Raw genomic sequence first — 22,762 nt, forward strand, 5'->3', positions numbered from 1 at the left:
TATCAGTGGACACAGTAGTAGTAGTAGTAGTGGTGCAATATTAGTATTAGTAACAGCCTCAGGAGTTATACAAGCAGCTGAAAGTCTGAATTCCCGTGACAGTGATGTGTTATGTCACGATTAGCAGCATAATCAGATTTGGTCTCGAGTTCCAGTGAAAGAAGCTTTAGAAACAGCAGGAATGCAGCAGAAATAAATGGGTTTTACTGGTGAAGTGTGTGCTACAGAATATACACAATATACAGGGCAATGTTATACAGGAGGTCAATACAGTGGGTTACACATATCAGAGGAGGTGACTTATTATGTACAGTCAGTGGGTCACTGTATCAGAAAACACATACAGCTAGGTTTAGGTAGTTCATTTTGTCTTGATAAAAGAAAATATTATGGAAAAGAGAAGAAAATATAAAATGTTGTAAATGTAAAAAAGAAGCACTGCTAATGGGGTAAAAAAAAAGTAAAGTTGATAGCTTCAACAACTTTAACCATTCCTATCCAATGCTGACACCCATTACCACAGAGTGTTAACGCCAAGCTCATTATCAGCTTCCTGTTATATGCAACTTTTTCCCTATTCAAAAAATATATAACACTTTATTTATTGTTTATTACTATGGCAACAATTAATATTTCATCACTCTAAGATCCTTGGATACAATTTTTAATGAACTGTTATTTTACATTTGACTGTCAATGAGTGAAGAACAATGTAGCAAACTCTAAAGTGACTTTGAGTCCAACTGTTATAACTACACTGCAAAAAGTCATATTAGATCAAATCACCCAAAGTAAATCATGTAATGACTAGGCCTGTTCTTTTACTATGTCAGCCAGCACTACTAGCATGCAACAAAGAACGCAACACTTCCAAAACAGAAAACCAATAGCCTTCTTTTACGTCTCTTATTACTAATTTATTGTGAATACTATGTCCCGCCCCCTCTGTGCTGTGATTGGTCTAAGCTGCCTGACAGATGGTCCCACAATGGCGCAATCAAACGTCAATCAAGTCAGGTGTTTTTGGACGTTAGCTACAAAGACGTGCAATTTTAACACTGAATTTCAATTATTTCACATATTTAAGACTGTAAAAATGCGCATACAACAAGTTTTGTTTTGCACAATAAATAAGCATTATGTGCTGACAAGATCTGCCGTTTAATTTAGTGTGAAACTATGTTAATTTGCCGGGTAGCCTGCAAGTTGCTAACAGGCTAAATGCTAACATACGCTATTAAAATCACGCAGGCTATTTATTTAGATTTTTTTTCAATCATATTTTAACATAATATAGAGAATAGATTATATGCGAATTGATTTAATTACATATTTTAATTATAAGTTGATTAAATTAGTGTTTTTCAGGCTGGGAGCTAACTCGGAGCGCTAACATGAGATGCTATAGGATGCTAGGCTAACAGAGTCGGGGCGGATGAGAGAGCAGAGAGATCCGCGGATGGGCTACTCACTTTGGGGTTTGTTTGGGCCGCTGCCGCCTTCGCTACCGCCACCGAGAGCTCCATCCCCGAGGTCTGACAGGAGCGGCGACCTCTCTCCGTCCGCCATACCGAGAGACACAGCCGGAGCCGGGCGTGGGAGGGAGGAGAAGGACCGAGAGAGAGAGACCGAGGATGGAGGTGGGAGTGCGGGGTGGAGGAGAGTGTTGTGTCGGAAATGCGGGCGTCATGTGATGGGTACGTCTCCTCCTGTGGTGCGTGAGAGTTCGGGGAGAGGAGGAGAGGAAAGGGGGGCTGGAGGTGTGCTGCTTACGGGGAGAATAATGCTGCTGCTGCTTAGTCACCGGAGGAGAGGATGGGGATGCTTTCATAGGATTTATGACTTTGTACATGCAGTATATTTGGGATCTAATCATCTTCAAGGAGACGTTCAAGTTCAGGAGGCTGAGGCAATTTACTTTTAATGCATTTTATCCCAGATTAGATTGAATCTGAGTGGAATGACCAAGACAAATATTTTGATTAAAGCCATTCCAGAGGTGCCAATATAAGACAATGATGGCTGCAAATGTTTACACCCAATTTGAAGAAGTTTCTACACCAGAGAATGGTCTAGGTCAGTGGTTTTAGAACTTTTCACACCTAAGTACAGCCTAAGTACATACGTGGCCTTCCGGCTTCAAACCAGTCTAAAACATGACTATTCTACATTAATCTTGGGTTAAAACAGGTCGAAAATAGGACTACAAGAGCCATACAATTCACACATGTTTAAATCACAAATTCTGCATATTTAGGCTGAGTTCTTCTCTCAGACTGAAAACACTCCACTTTGTGATGTCATGTGGTAAAACAGGAAGTGCTTTACTAAGTTTTTAAACTCCATATATCTTCACTAGAATCATTTGAATGATTTCAGCCCTGGAATTGCAAATTTCTACTGAACAAAAGGTAACAAGTAGTTGTTAATTGAAAACTACAGCTTCATGACATCACAAAGTGGAACAGAGCATTTTGAGTTTGGAGATATAGACAGACTAATAATAAAGGGTCATTCAGACATTTGTGAATGAAACAAAACACAACTCCAGGTATGTTTTTGAGGAGGTAACAACATTCGAACTTACCTTAGAGCTCACAAGAGTCAATTTGGTATAATACATGACTTTTAATATAAAAATGAACAATCAAAAAACAACTACAATCTTCAAATTACATCCAGTCTCTCTTGTGTGTCTGAGGAATATATTGTTTTATCTCCTGTTGATAAAGTCTAGCGGTCGATTCATCTGTAGAGACACCTCCAGCTCCTCTCTGTCACTGAAGAACTGCGCTTTGCCCTCCTGACTGTGGACTGGGTGGGGCAGGTGTAGACCAAGCTTACTGAAAAGACAAAAAAGTAATATTACAACAGCAACATCAATCTGACATACATTATGAGCATGAAGAAAACAACAAGAAAACATGAAGAAATCTAAATGTTGCTTACTATTTCGGTGTCCGTAGATCCAAAAATGTTTCTTTCACGTCTAAGACCACATCAGTCAGTTTTGTGTCAGGCAGTTTGATTTTTACCTGACATTAAAAATATTTAAATAAACATAATAAATAAAAGAATAAATTAATATGGAGTGAAAGCAAATCACAAACACCATAATAATATTAATCCAATTTGTACTTGTGCAGTTACCAGTAAAGCTTCACAGCTCATGGACGAGGGGTCTTTCCCACTGAGGCCCAGAAATACGTCTTCTGTCCCAACGCTCTGCTTCATAATCACCTCATATCTGCTCAGAAGAAAATGTGTTTTTGTTACTTTAATAGTGTTACTTTTATTGCGTTTTTATAACTGTTACAACATGTCAGATATTTTATAATGTGTGCTCTTCTAAGTGTCAAATTGTGGGGAACAGTTTAAAGGAGAGGAGACAAGACGAGGAGACAAGACGAGGAGACAAGGAGAGGAGACGAGACAAGGAGACAAGGATGGAGAGGAGATAAAGAACAAGGAGAGGAGACAAGGAAGGAGACAAGGGGTTCAAAAAAATAGGCAAGGCAAGTTTATTTGTATAGCACAATTTGTAATTCAAAGTGCTTTACAGAATAAGAAAGACATTGAAATTACAATACAACAAATCAAAACATAAATAATCATCATAATCATCATCAAAGTTGCTAAAAATAAAGGTCTGCCATATTTTTCTGGTTTCATCCTTACATTTACCTTAACATTTGATTTTTCAGTTTTTTCCTTTTTTTTCCCTTTTTTTTTTTTTTTTTTTGATTTTGTTAAAACCTTTAAAATCTAATATATTACTAAAATATATAATACTGTTTGTATAGTAAGCGGTTTCTTACTCTGGCTGAGGTCTTGGGTCGCTGAGGTCATCAAACTGGGATCCTTCGGCCACTTCCTCCTCACTCCAGATGTATTTGCTGTTAGAGGTGCTCCCACTTGCAACTACAGAAAGAAAAAAAATAAGTTAAATATATTAATGATGTAATATAGTGTTTAAATTAAACAAATAAAAGACAAAATGCGAGATACATTTGTTTACCTGGAGTGTCCTTTTTAGGTTTGGGTCCAATGCTTCCAGGGCCCAGTTGTGCAGAGGGATTTGGTGTCTGTGTGAAAGGAAAAAAGAATGTGTTTCCTTTATAAATGCATAAGATCGAAAAGCGCTATAGAAAAATGTGACCATTTACCATTTACCAAGGGCAGATATTACATATTTGTAGCTTAATATCAAGATACAAATACTTAAACTGGCTCTGTACAGGCTATCACACTGTTTCCAAATATGCAGGTATATGCATCTTTATCTTTATATGGACAACAAAGAATGCTCAGGAAAGAAAAAATGTGTTGAAATTATTTTAGCAGCTACAGATGGTATTTAGGAATCAAATGTATGTAATTTCATATTTATTGCAATCTTACCATATTTATTGTATCCTTATAATGAGGATGACTGATTTTCTTTTTTCTTTATTTTTTTTGTACTTTAGCCAGTGGTGTTATATTTACACGCATTTGAATTAATTTACTAATTTTATGAATTAATGCCTACACTAGTTAGGTACCATACTCCAACACTGTTTTACCTCCCAGTCCTCGTCTTTTCGCTCTTGGTCTGAGTTTAACAAAGCTGACAGCGCTTGGAGATTTTGTAACGACGAGACTCCAAGACTCTCCATTTGAATATTTATAGCTTTAACAAAACAAACTCCTTAATTGTCTCATAAAAAGTGTTTAAAGAGTTTAAAGTGCAAAAAGCTAACTTCTGTTCCCCGTAACACCTGTTGCTGTTGACCACCCGTTTCCACAGTAACCGCCACTACCGGTGACGTCACTCAATAAGCAGAGATGCAGAGGCTCGTGATGGAAAGCAGAGGGCGCCACAGAACATGAACATCACAGAGCGGACAAGGACAGGTCAAAAAGGTGAGTTAAGTTAACTCGACTGACTGCGGACAGCCCTACGATACAGCTACGGAGGTCAAGGCGGCTGCAGGTGTCTTGCAAGGCCGGTGAAAAAAAGTAATACAAAAATAGGTCAAATAATTTCCTATAGCTATAATTAAGCTATAATTCTATTTTTTTATATTTTACAAAAAAAAAAAAAAAAAAAACACAAAAGAAAAAATATCTAAATTGTTTATTTTGTTGTTCTTATTTTTTTGTTCCCACCATAATTTACACTGTTTACAAAAGAAAAAATAGTCAGAAATACAATCACAAAAGGCGAAGTGGTGTGATTGTCCCTCGGCGGTCCCCGTACAGACGCATGGCAGGCGCAGATCACGTTGAAGGTGACTACAAACTAAAATAAAACTACACCGGAGCGAAAATGCCTCGTGTTTTCAGTCTGTTTGCGCTCCCGGTGCTGTCTGCCGCCGATACCGAGGAGAAGGAGCCGGTGTCTTCGTTAAACCGGGACGAACTCTCCCTTTACACCGCTCCGGAGCAAAACTCTAACTTTATCCAGCCGCAGCCGGGTCAGCTCGAGGAGACTGTGGCGTCTGTGCGGAGGTCAGTGCACGAGCTGCCAAAATCAATCATTTACAACGAATTTATTTATAAAACACACAATCAAATACAGGTTCATTTATTTATATTCTTATTCTTTATTGCTCTTTTTGTTTTGCATGTTGCAACATTGAAAAATAATAAAGGTTATTTATTATTACTGACCAAAATCCCAACTCTGAAAAATATATAATTATATTTTCAATTTGTGATTTATTTAATTCGTTTCCAGTTTCAGTAGTGGTTGACAATGTAATACTTCTATTTAAAATTAAAAATTGGGACACCTGAGTTAATAATAATACATTTTATTTATTACGCACTTTACATTTGACACCAAATCTCAAAGTGCTACAGTGCAAAAATACTTTAAAAACAGAAGACAATTAAAATCAATATAAAAACAATAAGACAATAGCCGGTATTTAGCTGTAGGCCAGGGTAAAAAGGTGAGTCTTAAGTCCTCTTTTAAAAGCATCCACCGTCTGCGGAGCCCTGAGTTGTGGTGTTTGGGATTAATAAAATACTGGTTCTGCACTGGACCTATTCTCGACCCACTTTGGAGTTTGTATATAATTGGAACACCTGAGAATGGATATTTCTTGCATAAAACTGGGAAAAATCAATGGTTTTGGATAAATTTACTGGGACAGGGGATAAAGTGCTGGGACTGTCTCGGGTCAATACTGTAAACCAAAATCAGGCAGAATTATTATGATTTTTATACCCAATACCAGATGCATTTAGTGGTTCAGTGAGGGCATTATCTTTTGCTGTAAATGTAATATTTGAGTCAGTTAAAAGTCCAGTTTACTTAAGTCAATTAGTCTCTCCTCGTGTTCACTGGAGTCTGTTCATGTCCTCAAATGCCAACTCAAAATGCACGTATTTGGTCAAATGTTTTAAGGTGCAGTCGTGTTTGTAGGGCCCACTGTGACATATTGTTGTATTGACTGTTGTAATTGTGTGTTTTTATCAGTTAACTTGTTGTGAAGCACTTTGTGACCTGTCTATGAAAGGTGGTGTATAAATCAACTTTGCTTGATTGTTTGCTAGTCACTAATAATGTTTGTTCACTCTAGCCCTAATCAAAGCAATGCAATTAATGATTATAGATGAGTCAAATGATTATTGCACCTAGAAATTTTGTGAAACAATTTTAACTAGAGGAGTAAGAACAAAAATTACAAATGAAGTGTGTTTTCATGAAAATCACAAACTGCAAACTTTAAAAACTTTAACTGTACAATGATATTTTCCGATGCTTTTTCAGATCAGTGGAGCCTTGCATCTCTTGGTGTCAGGGCACGTACAGCAAAATCAAACCAAAGATCCAGCATGGCGTCCAGGTGGGAAAAGACGTCTACACCTACCTGAGCAACCCCCCGAATGATTTCTACCCTAAAGCTGGAGTCATCTGGTTTACCGGAATCCTGGGTCTGTTTTTGGCTCGACGGTCCCGGATTAAAAGGTTTGTGTATCCAGCCGGGCTCATGACGCTCAGCGCGTCCATGTACTATCCAGAGAAAGCAGCTAATATCGCCAAGATGACCGGGGACAAAGTGTATGCAGGAGCAGTGCAGAGCTACGCAGCTGTTGAGAAGATGTTCAAAACTGAAGAGAAGCCGAAGAAAGAGACTGAGAAGGAAAACAAGCCATGATTTTATCTTATTTAAATGCATTAGTTAGTATTTCAGGAATTTGGTATTGAAAGAATGTTTGGGGAGCAGACTGTGGTGAAACAATAGTGGACAAAAATGACTAAACTCTTTAAAGATCCTGTACCTGATTTTTTTTTTCCCCCATGCATTTGAGCAAAATGTGTCTTACCCCAGTACAGATGCACTGTCTGGCCAAAAAAAAAAGTCGCCACCTGGATTTAACTAAGCAAATAGGTAACGAGGCTCCTACAGTTGGTCAGGTCTAGGTTCAGTCTGTGCTTAAAGAATGAGGTCAGCTGACATCTGAATATACTGAATGACCAGATGGATTTTTTCTTCCCTGATGACACGGGCATATTCTAAGATGACAATGCCAGGATTCAGCGGGCTCAAAATGTGAAAAAGTGGTTCAGGAGCATGAGACATCATTTTCACACATGGATTGTCCACCACAGAGTCCAGACCTTAACCCCATTGAGAATCTTTGGGATGTGCTGGAGAGTTGTGCAGCAGTCAGACTAACATCATCAATGCAACATCTTGGTGAAAAGTGAATGCAACACGGGATACAAATAAATCTTGTGACTTTGCAGAAGCTTATCAAAACAATGCCACAGCGAATATGTGACATAATCAAAGCTAAAGGCGGAACAACCAAATATTAGAGTGTGGGACCTTTTTTTTTTTTTGGTGATGACTTTTTTGTTGGCCAGGCAGTGTATATTGTATAAGCAGCTTTTGAGGTCAAAATAAGTAGACTGTTTACTGTCCACATCTAATTAGTGTGTTTTATTGCCAAAAGAGAAGGAAGTTAATTGCTAGCTGTAGCTAGTTGTTAGTTACCGTGACAGCAAAATTCCACTTTGTTCTCAGAGTTGTGAGAAGTGTGTATAAACTCATCGCTGTGAATAATTAGTGTGCTCAGAAGAATTCATAAAGTAAGTGAGAAATAACTTTGTAACACTGCAAACAGTTTAAAATGAACTAGTTTTGTTTAATGTTAAAAACACTGAAAATCAGGTACAGCCCCTTTTAAAGTTTTGATTAGATTAAAATTTTTGGAAGTAAGACACTGTTCACAATGCACATTTTAAACAGCAATAAGGAGCATTAACTACTGAGAGCAGAAATGTGACGTGCTTAAAGGTGCAATATGTAACTTTTCTGATCCAGGGTCTCCCACCTGCTTGTCTCAATGGAGATATTATTGTTAGTATGACATTAAACCCATCTTGCTTTTATTGAATTAGGCTTTTTTTATTGCCACAAAATTGAAAAACATGCATTTTGTGAGTGGGTTCAGACAGGACTTTCATTTGACCTTGTAGTATCACCTGCTCGTCTCCAGAAAGTGACAAGTTTAATGCTGTATTTATGCAACATAACATCTCCACGTGGACAAGCAGAGGACGGCCCCCTCGCCATGAAAGTTACATCGTGCATTTATTTTACTATATTTTGGTAAACATGGATCACACTGGGCTGTCTGTACTGTAAATGTGAAGTTAAACTATATCAAAATGCAATACAATACTTAGCAATTGCACTAACATTGTTATATTTATTGTACTGTTCGTTAAAACTGTACTTTTCACTTTAAACAAATTTAAAAAGTCATCTCCAAGTCTGCTATCCCAAAACTGCTTTAATATGCCTTGAAATTATACTTAAACAAATCAGCAGTAATCACATGGCAATAAGACTGAATTTATATGTTTTATGTTAAGTGTTGTGATTTTAGCTTTTGTGACTTTGAGGCCCATTTTTTGCACTAAGCTTTTGAACGATCTCAGGCTGGCCACATCCTGTCACCAATGTTTTACTTTAATGTGTTATGTAATGCTGCAATTCTTTGAATGTTTATTTAAGAAGCTAATAAAATTATATTTGTTCTATACAAGTATTTTTAAATGAATTAAAGATCTCTATAGTACAGTGTATTTTCAGTGTTGTCAAGTTGCCAAATGCCTTAAATGTTTCCCCACCATGCCAAAATCAATGTGACTGGTTTCAAGTTCATGGAACGTTTTTAGACAAAGTTTGAACTTGTGACCTTTTGGTTGGAGGGAGGGAAATGGTTACTCAGACTAGTGTTAAGTAGTCTCATAAGTGAATTAAAACCATATAAACAGATTTGCCCTGGTTGAACGGTTAAAGATGCTCAATGCAACTTTTCTGGTGGAGGGTCCACCATTTTGCTTCCATGGAGATGTCATCTTTGCAAATAGTCTTAAAATACTATTACTAACAAATGCCTTTACTGTGAACAGGCTTGCCTCTTCACAGATCTGACCTGTAACTTGGGCTGATGAAGTCACCACCTCATCGCCATGCAGATGAAAGTAAAATGCTACACTGAGGAATATTCTAGGCAAAGCAATGACAGCTCCATGGAGACAAGCAGGTGGCATACCCTCCACCAGAATGGATATGCAGTCCACCTTTAAATTTCCCATTTTTGGATAGAGAAAAATATCCTCTTAGAACTGGATTCGTGACATCACAGTCATCACATTAGTTTTCATATTATTCTTAATATTAAGTCTTGTACATGGGTTAATAGAGAAACACTGTCATGTCAAAGTAAAGGACAAAACGCAGTATGACTGGTTTACCTTTTTATGTCTTCATGGCAGCCAAAAACAAATTGTACAAAATTAAATACTACAGAATTTTCTCAGAGCAGAACCAGCTTCTCGTTGAGAGCGATCTGAGCCTGGGTAAGGTTTGACAGGTACGTCACCATCAACAAATCCTGAAACACACAAAATGAGTTTAGAAATGACAGTGGAATCAAAACCCAGCAGGTATTACATTGTTTTCATTAGAAACAGTTATTGAATGCACACATAAACACTCATTTGTGCATCTACACAAGTATCTAAAGTTATTTTATATACATTTCAAGTGCGATAGTTGAACTTCATTGCACATTTACAAACAGATTTTAGCACATCTTATTGAGCACTATAATAATCACATCAAACACTGGAGGGAAAAAGTGAAAATTCTTCCAAAAAGATAAAATACTCACATTAATATTTGAGTTGAGCATGTTCTCAAAGTCCTCTGCTGAGATGGTGGGCACTTTATTTACCAGGTCCATGAGGAAGCGACCCACACAGTTATCAGCTGCCACCTTCCCAGACTGAAACACAAGAGGGCACTAGTGTCAGACACAGGGACATGTGGAAAGTTTAATGACAAATTACTCATAACTACAGGAATGGACCAGTTAAATTTTCAATGCCAAGTAGCTGAAAAAATAACAACTAAATACATTTAATCACATTTTCATAGTTTGATGTTTACAAATGAGCTGAATTATATTTTTTTCTGGATATGTTGGAATTGCAATGAGATTTTACAGAGATCAGATGGATCACAGAGCACTGTAGCATTAACATTTGAGAGATGACAATTTTGCACTGTTAACTACTACTACTACCTTCAGAAAAGGTTTATAGAGGTCTAAGCTACAGGGTTCGGCAGTTAATTTTTTTTAACAGCAACCACTGCACTTGGTTGATTTGATAATGGGAATCTATCAGTATCTCACCAGCACATCCTCGATGTAGGCCAAGACTGTTGTGAGCATGTCCTGTACCCGCGCCGCTGCACCTGCCACCTGAGAGAGGTCAGAGGTCAAGCCCTTTGTGCGGGACGGGGCCAAACGTGTCCTCTGCAGCAGGTCCACTGGAGAAAAACACATAATTCTCATTTAGCTAAATGAGGTTTAATGGTCCTATATTACACAAAATGTACTCTTTTGTGTTTTAAGTCATGATATAATGTTACCTCATCAAAAACACACCTGGAGTTGTGTTTTGTTTCATTCGCACATGTTTGAGTAACACTTTATTAATAGTCTACATTTCCAACAATGAACATGCTCTGCTTTCAAGTTTCAGGTACCTTTTATCTTTAGTTCAATAAAGACCGGCTCTTCCAGGGCTGAAATTATCCAAATGATTATAGTGAAGGTGTGTGGAATTTAAAAACACAGTGGAGCATGTGACAAGGTGGAACAGAGTGTTTTCAATTTGAGAGAGCTCAGCACACATCATATACAGGGTTTGTGTGTTAAACATCTGTGAATGAAACAAAATACCAGGTATGGCCCCTTTCATCATTGGGTCTAAAATGCATCATTTTGTTGTAGTCATGGTAAAAAGAAACTACATGGACCATAATCCTTTCCTCCATTTCAGTGCAGCCAGTTTGAAAATACTTGAAGCGTATACTGAATAAGACAAGACAAGGATTACATTAGAGCCTTGTCATATAAAGTTTGAGAAAAAAACTTTATATTGTACCATGAACCTTTTACTATGCATTTTCTCAACTAATTTTGCAGTCCCCATTATTCACTTGAGGCTGTGTCTTACCGCCAATCCTCTCTGTGTCGTAGTAAATGTACTTCACTGTGAGAGGCGTGAACATCACTCCAACTGTCTTCCCTGGAACTCCCATCTGAGCACTGGAGATAGAAACCAAAAGATTTAGATGAGGACTACCTTAGCTGGAAGATTTGATGTATGGTGCATATTTTGTGTTGATGGGGGAAACTGAAGTGCCTGGAAGAAACCCACCCAGACACAGGAAGAACATGCAAACTCCACATAGAATGGGCCGGGCGGCCAGGGAGTTGAACCTGGGATGATCTTGCAGTGAGGCATGAGTGCTTGCCACTCAGCCACCACAAAAGAGAAAAAAAGATAAACAGACCTGACGTAGGCGCGAATGTTCATCTTGCCGCTCTGCAGCGCTGAGTCCACGGTCAGGTGAATGGGGTTTGTGGCCTCACGGCTGTAATACTCATGAATGAGCACTGAGTGTTCTGTGATGTCAAAGCCAGTGGCGTACCTGAGGAAAGGCAAGAGAGTGAGAGAGAGGTCAAATACTAACGTAATGTATAAAATTTTATTTTGAAAAGCAGCAGTAACAGAAGGCAGGTGTTTAAAGGGTGGAGATGAATGTCTGATAAATGGTATTGATGAGGAGTAAAGGGGCAACAGTGAAAGTTTAGCGATATGACAAGTTGAGTTTATTTTTAACGTATCATTGCGTCAGTAGTTTGTTAGTCAGAAAAGCTTTGTATTTTTTAAAAGAGTCAGTATTACAATGTTTTGGTAGATTTACATGTTCAATAATATTCAATGCATTGTTCCATCAAATAAATAAATAAAATCTACAACTACAAAAAGATTACAATAACGTTTTTAGACAGGACCATAAGTAGAATTACAGCGTTTGTGGCTTGCTACTTTCAGTTTGCATTACAAATTATTAACAAACAAAGAACATTAAAAAAAACTGAGCAGGTCTATATAAGCCTCATTTCCACAATTTCGATTTGGAACAGAAGAAGTTTTGTTTTTATGCTAGCTTTTGCTTTAGCCTTGTGTCACAACGTCACAAACTTGGAATTACCAAATGTCTTTTTGAATTGCTGAGCTCAACATTACAAGTATAATTCAGATAAGATTTACATTTTATTTATTAAGAAAACATTAGTTGTGTTTGGGTGACGTCAGTGTCTCATGTAGCAGAGCCCTGCCCCTGGACCTGGAGCCGTGCCAGGAGCATGGAAGCCGAACCAAACAGTCCCCCTCCAAGGTGCCCCCAAGTGAACCATGCCAGTGGGAAAAAAAGAGGCCGTATTTGCTGTTAAACACTCACCAGCCAATGATGACCTCAGTGGGAGACACTCTCTTGTGTAGCTCATACATGTTTTTGGCAAACTCCATGTCCACTGCCACCTGAAGGAAAACATTTAAATTAAGGTAAATAAACAAATGGCTTTCACATAGCAGTAAGTGCCACAGTAACACAAACCTCATCCTCGGACTCATTGTGGGGCACAGAGAAGCAGTTGGTCACTTCAATAGAGTGTTTATCAATGGTACCTGAACAAAAGAAAGACCAGGTTTACAAAGTACTGTTATTCATCCTCATACAGCCTGTAAATTATATTCTTCACAAACATGTCGATTGTTAGCCCTGCATTCAGTTTTTTGGAACAGATGTAAAAGATGCTCCAGCTTCCTATGATGTTAGCACTACATTAGCCAAAAGCAACTCACAAAAAGCTGAATTATCAATACTAGACAAACATATATCTATTGTAGCAAAACGTTAAAAGGGGAGGTGCTATAATAGACAAGTGTATGCTGTACATCACGTAAAACCAGTGATAAGTTAAAAACAAGCGACGCTAACCACACAGCTGCTTACACAACGTTAGCCGGACGCTGCTAACCTGGAAAACTCATGTGTTTAGCGCTTAGCATCATTAGCATCCCGAGCTAACACCTACTAACTCGCGCATCACCCGGTTTATTTAAACTATTTCAACACCACGGAGACATTTGATTCATCATATGGATATCTCACCTAGCAGAGTCCCGATGACACGGCTCGCACCCTCGTTCCTGCGCTCGTACGAGTCGCAGATTGAGGCTAAAACCACCGGGTGGATCTTCACCACGGGCCCGAACACCGACATGTTGGAAAGAGAGAGGACGGCTGTGGGCGCGCGTGTGGTGACCTCTGGTGGACGGAGGATGGAAGTACAGTCTGAGTCATAGACTAGAAGAAGTGTATGTACAGTTTATGATCTGGCTATAGGTGAGATAAAGTGGGTTTTATTTTAATTCAAGACCAACACACCAACAACACGTAATATACAATTAAATGTAAACCTACACTGTTTAGCCTAAATAATTAAACGCATATGCCTATATGAACTGACAACACTTGTTACACTTTGTTTGTCTGTCCTTTGGCTATAATGAGTGTGCAATCAATAAACATTTGGCTGACAACTTGCCTATTTTACCAGCCTGCGTTATTACTTTTGGTTAATGCTATTTTAACTGAGCTCTAATTGGAATTACAGGCAAGGCAAGGCAAGTTTATTTAATAAGAAAGACATTAAAATTACAATACAACAAATCAAAACATAAATAATCACAAATAATCATCACAGAATTAACATTAAAAGAGAACAGTGCAGAATAAAAACATCAGAGCCAGGTCAAAGTTGCTTTAGGTCTGTGGTCTTGCAAGTAATTATTAAGTTTTTCAACATGTGAGCAATGATGAATGCATTTAATAGTTTAAATAAATACACAATAGAGTTAGTGCACTTATGAACTTACCACTCTCATCATTAGATCTATAGCCAGTTTATATAGCCATGTTCTCTTGTTTTCCAATTTTCTTCAGTGAACATTTGGTTTCAACAGTCACAGCCTTGTAATAAGCTGTATATATGTGCTCGATGCTATAATGAAACAAACCACACTCAGCTCATTATAAAAGTGTCATCAGGTCTGCGCGCGTAAAGCTCCTTGATAAATCTGTGACCTGTTTACACGTCCTCTGCTCCTGACCTCTGTTCCGCGCACGCAGCCTCCTTCCCTGGTGCGCGCGTACAGATGTAGAGACCCTGGAGGCGCGGTGGGAGGGCAGCCAGCGGGCGCGCTCTCTGGGGCTGGTCCCGGGCTTTGGTGAGGGCAGGGCCATAGTGACTGCATCCTGTTACCGCGGCTGACTGACTGCACACCTGCCTCTCTTCTCCTCCTCCTCCTCCTCCTCCTCTTCCTCCTCCACTCTCCTCCCCCTCCATCTCTCCATCCAAAGCTCACACACCGACGAGGAATGGATCTGTGCGCGCAGCCGGCTCCTCCATCGCCACCATTTCCTACCTCTACACCGCTCATGGCACACTCATTTCGGCTTCTCTACTAAACATTTTAGCCCCTTCCTTTTTCTCTAGCCTGGTCACATCGAGGTGGGCTTTGTTTGGATAGAAAATCAACAAGACTGAGCAGTGCTTCGTGGGTAAACATCAAAAATGGATGTCTGTAAGCGCTTTCTGTACCCGGTGCGTTCGTCCACAAGATTTTCCTAATGAAACCAAATCGCTAACCAATTTTCCACACCTTCAAGTTGCTCCACTGAACAGGTAAGAATCGCTATTTTGCTTTCAAGCTCAACCATCCTCCTTTTACGCGCACAATCTCTATAAAAACCCCGTAACTGTGTCTATTTCTGCTCCGTATTTCACCCGAGTGCGTCACAATTCCCATCAATCTCTATTTTACGCATAAATTACCCTAATAGACCACGTATCGTTCTTACCTTGGTACAAACAAACCACTCAACGTGCGTCAGGCTCATTTGCATAACACTGCCTATTTTAAGACAAAGATTCCCGTGAAGTTGTGGTTCTAATTGCAAAAGAAATCTCAACACGGACGTAACAACGCACTGAAACATGCATGCACGGCCTCAGGCACATTATGAAACATGCACAAGGTTTAAAAAGGTAGTCCAAGTGCTATACGGTGCTATTTTTGCTCAAGGCTTCCCTGGATACCTGTCAAATATTTGGAAATGGGCTCAAATAGGATTCTGTTGACACTGTATAGTTGTTAATGTTGCTGTTTGCTTATGTTGGGACCTATAGGCTGTGTTCACGTGTGCGTAATTAAAGCAACATAAGGCCAGATCACATTATGGAAAAGCTCACGTGTTACTAAATGATGCGATTATAATTCTATGTTCACAGGGGGTTAGTACCATTTCACTTGTGTACTAAGCCCATAGAATAAAAATAACTCCAAGGGGCCATATTGCATATTTTCTGAGCTGTTCTAATGTTTCCTCATCACAAACAGACCTGGAGTTGTGTTTTGTTTCCTTCACACATGTTTAACACACAAACCCTGCAGATTTAGGTTCTTGGAGTTCTTCTCTCAACCCGAAAACACTCTGTTCCACCTTGTGATGTCATCATGTGGTGATACAGGAAGTGCTCCACTGTGTTTTTAAACTCCACACACCTTCACTAGAATCATTTGGATGATTTCAGACCTGGAATTACTAATCTCGATTTAACAAAAGATAAAAGGTAGCTGTTGACTTGAAAACGACATCACAAGGTGGAACAGAGCGTTTTGAGCTTTGGAGATGTAGACAGACAAACGATAAAGTGTTACTCAAACATGTGTGAATGAAACAAAACACAACTCCAGGTCTGTTTGTGAGAAGAGAACAACATTATAATATGGTTTAAAGCTCACAAGAGTCAGTTTTGTGCAATATAGGAGCTTTAATATGCAAATAATGTTATGATGTTGCTGTAATTAACTTGTACAAGGAAGCTTTCTGAAAACATGGGAACAAAACATATAAATAATATGTTTGGTGAATGCAGAGCAGACTCTCTCATAATAAGTTTGATAAGTTTTTCATGTTGTGCTGCATTTGCATCATAATGTTGTACAGGAGATTGCTAATTAGACTAGGCTTGAACGGAAGAAGACTAAGAGCCTAATTATCTAAAGTTTTACAAGAATTTAAAGGTGCACTGTGTAACTTTTCTGGCAGTCTGCTTTATGTTATTTTGATGTATTTATTTACGTATTCAGTTGGAGCCCCATTGGCTTCTACAAAGTGGTCGCCGTTCTTCCTGGGGTCCATTAAAAAGTATAAAATCACAGTATAACATTAACTTTCCTGATTACATAACAACGAAATAACAAATACAATTCATGCATATTCAAAACAACTTTCAATTCATCCCAGTCATCCTCCACACGGTTCATTCATACGTTTTTGTTTTAAAGTCTTTTAAAGCAACATCTGCTCCTTCTTTGTTCTCGCAGACAGCTGATTCCACACTGCTGGCCTTCTAAATAATACTGTTCTCCTCGTACACACAGACTTTGACAAAGGAATAATGAAATCACCAGAGCCGACCTGCAGAGTGACATGTTCGTGACAATGCCTCTGTACACCAGTTTATCTACGAAGAGTTCTGGTCTCTTTTTAAATCTGGTCGTGTGCATGTAGCAGACTTGTGTTTCATTTGTCCTTTAGCCAAAATAAGGTGCATCTCATTCACATTCATCCTAAAAGTACAACCAAGGCCTGCCCTAGTAGCTCTGTGTCCCTGTGCACAGGCCTGTCACCATTACACATTTTAAAGCACTATATATTACTACAAAGAAATACTGTGATAAACGATACCACTGAAAGTACTTTATCCAACTGACTCAATAACAATACTGCAAGGTAAAGCCAGTAAAGAACTTTTAAGATAGTCTCATTAAAGGCCTGAGCTGCAGCTAATACATAACAGAATGAAGCAGTAATTTGCCACAAAAGTCATTTACAAATGTTATTGTATTACAAGAAAAATACTCAAAATCTCCACACTATTGCAAAGAAAATGTACACAGAGTCCAAAATACATTGTTCCAGCTTTCATGTATGGAATGATAAGTGGATATAGTCCTTATCATGCCTACCTGTGCAGCACTGGACCAAAGGACTGACCTCTGCCCGTCCTGACGCAGTACGACTGATGTGATGAGTCCATGAGCCGACTGTCTAACCTGACACCCAAGACTTTAGTGTTTGTCTCCTGCTCTGTCAAAGTCTGATCAATTATCACATTTAGGTCACAGGGTTTAATTCACTTATGTTTAGTACCAAAAACTATACATGCGGTTTTGGAAATATTTAGAACCAACTTATTCAACTTTACCCCGTTGGTAAATGCATTGAGTTCTGTTCGTGCCATTCCCTGAAAGTTCCACAATACGTGTTTTAGTGGCCAAAAATAGCTTGAAAAACATGTGTTCTTTCTGTGAGCTGTGTCACCACTTCACAGATCTTACCTGTAACTTGGCTAGAAACGTCACCTGTTTCCTGTTTGCATGGAGATAGACAAGTTTAAAGATGTACAGTGCACTTTCGGCCAGAGCAAAAGCAATCAGGCAGAGGACCCAGAAAGTTACATAGTATAGCTTTAATTAATAATAAGTTTATCAAATCACTATATCCTCTCAGTATACAGTACATTGAGAAGCTACTACTGTGAACTATTACGTTTAACATCATGGCCTGGGAACAACAGATGAAAATTAGCTTCTTGTCTAATTCTGACTTTTTACTCATGTTTTATCATGTGTTTTATGGAATTGCACATCATTATATCAACTTATCGTTCAGTATATGAAAGCTGGAACTATTTTTTTTTTGCGTTCAGTATTTATCGTGTGTACTTTGTCTTTGCACTACTGAGGAACTTTTGGTTGTTTTTTGGCTATAGGATAAGATTTGATAAGATTAATAACTTGTATGATTCATTACAGATGCAAACTAACGACTAAAGTGTTTCATTCTGGTGTTTATTTGTTGTCATGATTTTCTAACAATATTGTAGATTTAAAATAGCTTTTGTGGTTTAAATCTGCTCTTGGGTATTTGTGTCTGTGGGATTAATGAGTTTCAATATCGTTCATTGTTTTTATTTACTTCGGACTTCAAAATCTGTCAAAATCTGTCAAAATCTAAACTTGAATTTTGACAGGACCTAGAATAAAACCTATATGAACTGAGAGCAAATAGAGATACTATGATTCAATATAACAGCGATTTAAAGGTAATTAATCACAATCAAATCAAAATCACAATTTGAATGGACCCAAAAAGCGAATCACAAAGGCTCCAGTTTTATAAGTGCTATATTTTTGAGTAGATTCTTTTTCAGAGCAAGCTTTAGTTTGTTTTCATCCCTGACAGGTTGGACTGCTCACAGGCGCTCTTCCTCAGAGTGGTCACATGATGGTGCTGTGATGTGACCGGTCAGCTGATTTAAACAGGTCCTGCAATAAAACATACATGGGGGAAACGGGGACTGCTTTCAGCACAGGAAAAAGGAACATAGGACAGAGTGTGAGGCGTACACAGGAGCAACAAAACACAAAGCAGAACAGGAGCAACTCAAATCGGCCATTTTGGATCACTGTAAAAGGGAGAAGCACATTATGGACTGGGACGGAGCAGACATTATTGAGACAGAGGACAACAAACATTGTCCCTGGACAGAAACATGCCCACGGGGCTTTAAACAGAGACGAAGGAGCCTTTTTACTTTCACATTCGGTCCCGAAAAAGTCGGACTGCAGATGGCGCTATTGTCCTGCCTTGAGCGGTAGAAAGACAGTTCCAAATCCTGTTTAAGTCAGCTGACCAGACACGTCACAGCAACATCATGTGACCACTCTGAGGAAGACACTAGTGAGCAGTCCAAACTGTCAGGGATGAAAACAAACTAAACCCTTGGTCTGGAAAAAGAATCTACAGTATTTTCCGGACTATAAGTTGCACTTTTTTGTTTGGTGTGCAACTTGTACTCATTTTTTTTTTTTTTTCTTCATTATTATGCATTTTTTGGCTGGTGCAACTTATACTCCAGTGCGAATTACACTCCTTAAAAGACAGTATTCAAATAAAAACGACAAAATCTCCTGTTTTATTCTGCGTATAAACGTCTAACCCTGTAGTTTAGATCTGTACAAACATGTTCTGAAATGTGATTCTTGTGTTTGTCAGTACAGATTTCAGTCTTTTTGTCAGATTTCTGGGCGTGTAAAATGTGAAATCTAATCACAATCACAATCACATTTCCAAAATGGTTCAGCCCTACAAGTATTAACATGTACTGACTGATGTTTTGTTTAAAACAAAAACATTCTAAACCACCCCCTAAGATGATCTCATTATCCCATTCAAATGTAATAAGTGTCATGCTGCCGTCACAGTTGTAATTGCAGACAGCTCAGTCCCTCAGAGCCTTGCACCTCCTCACAGACCTCCTCTCTCCATTTGCACCTGTGCTCTGGTGCAAATGAGCATCACGTCTCCATGGCAACTGCACTAAAACAACAGCGTCTGTCCAATAAACAACTGACCAGTCATGCATTTGTGTTACAACAGCAGGGTCCAGCTTAGGCACTTAACAGCATTTGACCTGGAGAGGGCGGGGCCAGTGGTGTGACTAAACTAAAGATCTACTGTGGACATGTTTCTCAGTGTATAATAATAGTTTATAGTATAAATCATAGTGTTGTATAATAGCTGAAGATATAAATATGAGTATTGCACTGCGGCTACCCACTGATCCTGACAGGACGAATGCAGAGGACACACGCCCCACTGGGAATAGTCCACCTTAACCTTACACAGTCTGCTTCTTGTCAACCTTCTTAATAAAAATATGTTACTACAGTATAGGCACCAATTTTATATTACACTATTTTCTGATCTGTTCTAATGTTGTTTCCTCATCACAAACAGACCTGGAGTTGTGTTTTGTTTCATTCAGAATCAGAAGACTTTTATTGCCATTGTCAGTGAACACAGCTCACAGACTAGGAACTTACTTCAGTGATAAAATGCAACATAAAAACACACTGAATAAATACACATAAGGGCATAAACAAAGTTAAAAAAGATATGCTTAAAGATAAAATAAAATACTTAGTACTTAGGTAGAAAATATATACAACAGCAGCATCAGAACAACAGTGCAAACATGATTTGTTTTAATTTGATTTTACTGGAAAGCACTTTGGTCACCTTGAGTGTTGTAAAGTGCTCTATAAATAAACGTTAATTTATTGATTGATTGATGATTTATTAAAGTGACCGGTATTATAAAGTGTCCAGTTTTGTGCAGATATTATAAAGTGTTCATGAGACAAACTGCAGAGGGGAAGAAACTGTTCTTATGACGAGAGGTTCTGTTCCCAATGGACCGTAGCCTCCTGCCAGAGGGAAGTGGCTCAACTCCAATCTCCATACACCTTCACTAGAATCATTTGGATCATTTCAACCCTGGAATTTTCAATCTATTTTTTAATTTGAAAACTACCACTTCATGACATCAGAAGGTGGAACAGAGCATTTTGTGCTTTGGAGATATAGACAGACTAATAATAAAGTGTAACTCAAACAGGTGTGAATAAAACAAAACACAAGGTATGTTTTTGAGTAGGGAACTTTATAACACTGCTTAAAGCTATAGTCTGTATAAAGAAGTGGAGTAAGTGAGTGTGACGTCACCCACATCGTTCAGCTTCAGTCAAATGAAGCTCATTGGGGCTAGAGCAGTTATAGGGGCCAATTTGGAGCTGAGTTCCATATTTAAAATTTCAACCAACAGTAAAGAGGGCAATATATTGTCATTCATTTAGCCCAAATACAAAAAACCTGCTTAAAAATTAGCATAAGGCAAAAAATGTACCTGCTGAAGTCCCTCAGATTATGACAGACAAAATTGAGTCGAGAATGGACAATATCACTCGCTATTTTCACTATTTTATATATACACCAACCATCTCAACCGGGTGTGTCCCAGTTTATAATTTGAAAATCTGGCTCTAGATTAGATTTGCAACATCTGTTTGAAAAGTATCTTCTGTTCAGAGTTCACATCACAAACACGTCCAGCAGTGTTCAAGACTGAAATCTGAACTAAAGTAATACAAAAATCCCATGCAATACAGGATATTTTGTTTTTTGCAGAGAACATTCTATGATCTAAATACTTGCAGTTTTTGTGGTTGGATAATTGTGTGATTTTGATTTGTTAGCACTAGTTTGCTCATGATCGCCTCTTACCATAAAGTTTACGGTATATTGATCTTTGCGTTCTCTGTTTTTAGTTTTGGATGTTTGGATGAAATATCTGTGGAATAGACGTTGAGGAGACATGGTGTCTTCCAGCGGTCCGGTCTTCGGTCTCTGTTAAGTCATTGGGGAGCACTGAGCTAAACTTAGAAACGCTATTGTCTCATACCTCTCTGCTTTGTCTTCCTCAACACAAAACAAAACAATACAGCATGTCAAGGAACTGATTTCACAAAGATAGCAGCGCTCCACCACTTTTTATAAAAGAGACAATTGGGCTTCCAGTTAGCGTGGTTAGAAGGAGGCAGTGTCTCGTTTAAAGCAGTGATCAAAATGTCATAATGGAAAGTTATGGGGAAATTCAAATGTTTGTTATTAAAGACACACTGCAAAAATGTGAGTTAAATTATTTGAATTCACATTTTTCCATGATAAAATTATAAACTATTGCTCATGTTTGTGACTGGTTTCAATGTTGTTATATTGTGTTGTGATAGCGCCCCTTCAGAGCGCTATCACAACACAATCAGCGTGCATCAGGTTTGTCAAGTTGCTGTGTACAGTTTTGTATCATGTTTTTGTATATTTATGGAGAATTGTTATGATGTTGGCTTGTGGGTGGAGCCTTGTACAGAATAAGTAAGGAGAGTTTGAATAGGGTCAGAAAGAGATCAATAAAATTATCAAACATGCATCAGTCTAAAACTTCTTCAAGCATGTTTTTGATGAGAGAACAATGTTATAACAAAAAAGTTGATTTTGCATAATACCCCCTCTTTAAATTATTAATGAAATTATTCAGAAATACATGTATGTAAGTGGATTTATCTGCAATAGTTCTATAAATAGTCCAAATCAAGGTAAATATACATACATTTTATAAAACTTGTGTCAAACAGTGTCATAACCCCCTCCCATTGATCCAGAGGTTGCCGGTTTGAACCCAGCTCCGATGCAGAGACACTTGGGCAAGACGCTTAACGTGCAGAATAAATGTGTTCATATGAGAGATTGTTGGTGTTCAGAGCTGTTGGGGCAGATTAGCAGCTAGGAAAGCTGTGGTACAAAAGAATAATGTAATAATAATAATGTAATAATGTAAAGTAATGCGCTCTGAA

At 38.4% G+C, this 22,762-nt stretch overlaps 5 protein-coding genes across 6 annotated transcripts in view; 2 read left to right on the forward strand and 3 right to left on the reverse strand.

The window, feature by feature from the left end:
- pip4p1a (phosphatidylinositol-4,5-bisphosphate 4-phosphatase 1a) overlaps window positions 1-1,676 on the reverse strand; it is a 41,194-nt gene extending 39,518 nt beyond the window's left edge. The window contains exon 1 of the mRNA XM_033982471.2: window positions 1,473-1,676. Coding sequence (XP_033838362.1) covers window positions 1,473-1,569 — 97 coding nt within the window. The 5' untranslated portion in view covers window positions 1,570-1,676. The remainder of the gene's footprint in view (window positions 1-1,472) is intronic.
- Window positions 1,677-2,713: 1,037 nt separating this feature from the next.
- On the reverse strand, window positions 2,714-4,660 carry dnaaf6 (dynein axonemal assembly factor 6). Its single transcript, XM_055228266.1, has 6 exons — window positions 4,545-4,660; window positions 4,019-4,085; window positions 3,819-3,921; window positions 3,151-3,247; window positions 2,950-3,035; window positions 2,714-2,843 (listed from the first exon to the last, which is right to left on the reverse strand). Exons 1-6 carry the CDS (start codon window positions 4,656-4,658, stop codon window positions 2,714-2,716), a joined length of 597 nt encoding a protein of 198 aa, XP_055084241.1. The 5' UTR covers window positions 4,659-4,660.
- A 555-nt stretch (window positions 4,661-5,215) lies between these two features.
- LOC117385200 (MICOS complex subunit MIC26-like) overlaps window positions 5,216-22,762 on the forward strand; it is a 57,595-nt gene continuing 40,048 nt past the window's right edge. Inside the window, exons 1-2 of one of the 2 annotated variants that reach the window (XM_033982469.2) lie at window positions 5,216-5,493; window positions 6,764-9,667. In XM_033982469.2, coding sequence (XP_033838360.1) covers window positions 5,312-5,493; window positions 6,764-7,151 — 570 coding nt within the window. In that variant the 5' untranslated portion in view covers window positions 5,216-5,311 and the 3' untranslated portion in view covers window positions 7,152-9,667. Of the gene's footprint in view, window positions 5,494-6,763; window positions 9,668-22,762 lie in introns of those variants that run through there. The other variant, XR_008649042.1, reaches the window with a different exon arrangement.
- Window positions 9,755-13,701, reverse strand: eif3f (eukaryotic translation initiation factor 3, subunit F). The gene is made up of 8 exons (XM_033982942.2): window positions 13,548-13,701; window positions 12,990-13,060; window positions 12,834-12,913; window positions 11,880-12,017; window positions 11,540-11,631; window positions 10,711-10,847; window positions 10,186-10,299; window positions 9,755-9,906 (listed from the first exon to the last, which is right to left on the reverse strand). The coding sequence occupies exons 1-8, from the start codon at window positions 13,657-13,659 to the stop codon at window positions 9,829-9,831; spliced, it is 822 nt and encodes a 273-aa protein (XP_033838833.1). The 5' UTR covers window positions 13,660-13,701; the 3' UTR covers window positions 9,755-9,828.
- kcnj9 (potassium inwardly rectifying channel subfamily J member 9) overlaps window positions 14,799-22,762 on the forward strand; it is a 34,217-nt gene continuing 26,253 nt past the window's right edge. The window contains exon 1 of the mRNA XM_033983023.2: window positions 14,799-15,123. The gene's annotated coding sequence lies outside the window, so the exon portion shown is untranslated. The remainder of the gene's footprint in view (window positions 15,124-22,762) is intronic.

Source organism: Periophthalmus magnuspinnatus, chromosome 17, assembly GCF_009829125.3.
Source record: "Periophthalmus magnuspinnatus isolate fPerMag1 chromosome 17, fPerMag1.2.pri, whole genome shotgun sequence".
Classification (NCBI taxonomy): Eukaryota; Metazoa; Chordata; class Actinopteri; order Gobiiformes; family Gobiidae; genus Periophthalmus; species Periophthalmus magnuspinnatus.

Excerpts from the sequence above, each read along its gene's own strand:
- dnaaf6 (XM_055228266.1), bottom strand. The coding sequence starts at position 4,658 with ATGGAGAGTCTTGGAGTCTCGTCGTTACAAAATCTCCAAGCGCTGTCA. Across the intron at positions 3,922-4,018 it reads ACCTAAAAAGGACACTCCAG|TTGCAAGTGGGAGCACCTCT; the intron begins GTAAACAAATGT and ends TTCTTTCTGTAG. Across the intron at positions 2,844-2,949 it reads GATCTACGGACACCGAAATA|TAAGCTTGGTCTACACCTGC; the intron begins GTAAGCAACATT and ends TTGTCTTTTCAG.
- eif3f (XM_033982942.2), bottom strand. The coding sequence starts at position 13,659 with ATGTCGGTGTTCGGGCCCGTGGTGAAGATCCACCCGGTGGTTTTAGCC. Across the intron at positions 12,018-12,833 it reads ACTGAGGTCATCATTGGCTG|GTACGCCACTGGCTTTGACA; the intron begins GTGAGTGTTTAA and ends GCCTTTCCTCAG. Across the intron at positions 9,907-10,185 it reads TGCTCAACTCAAATATTAAT|GATTTGTTGATGGTGACGTA; the intron begins GTGAGTATTTTA and ends TGTGTGTTTCAG.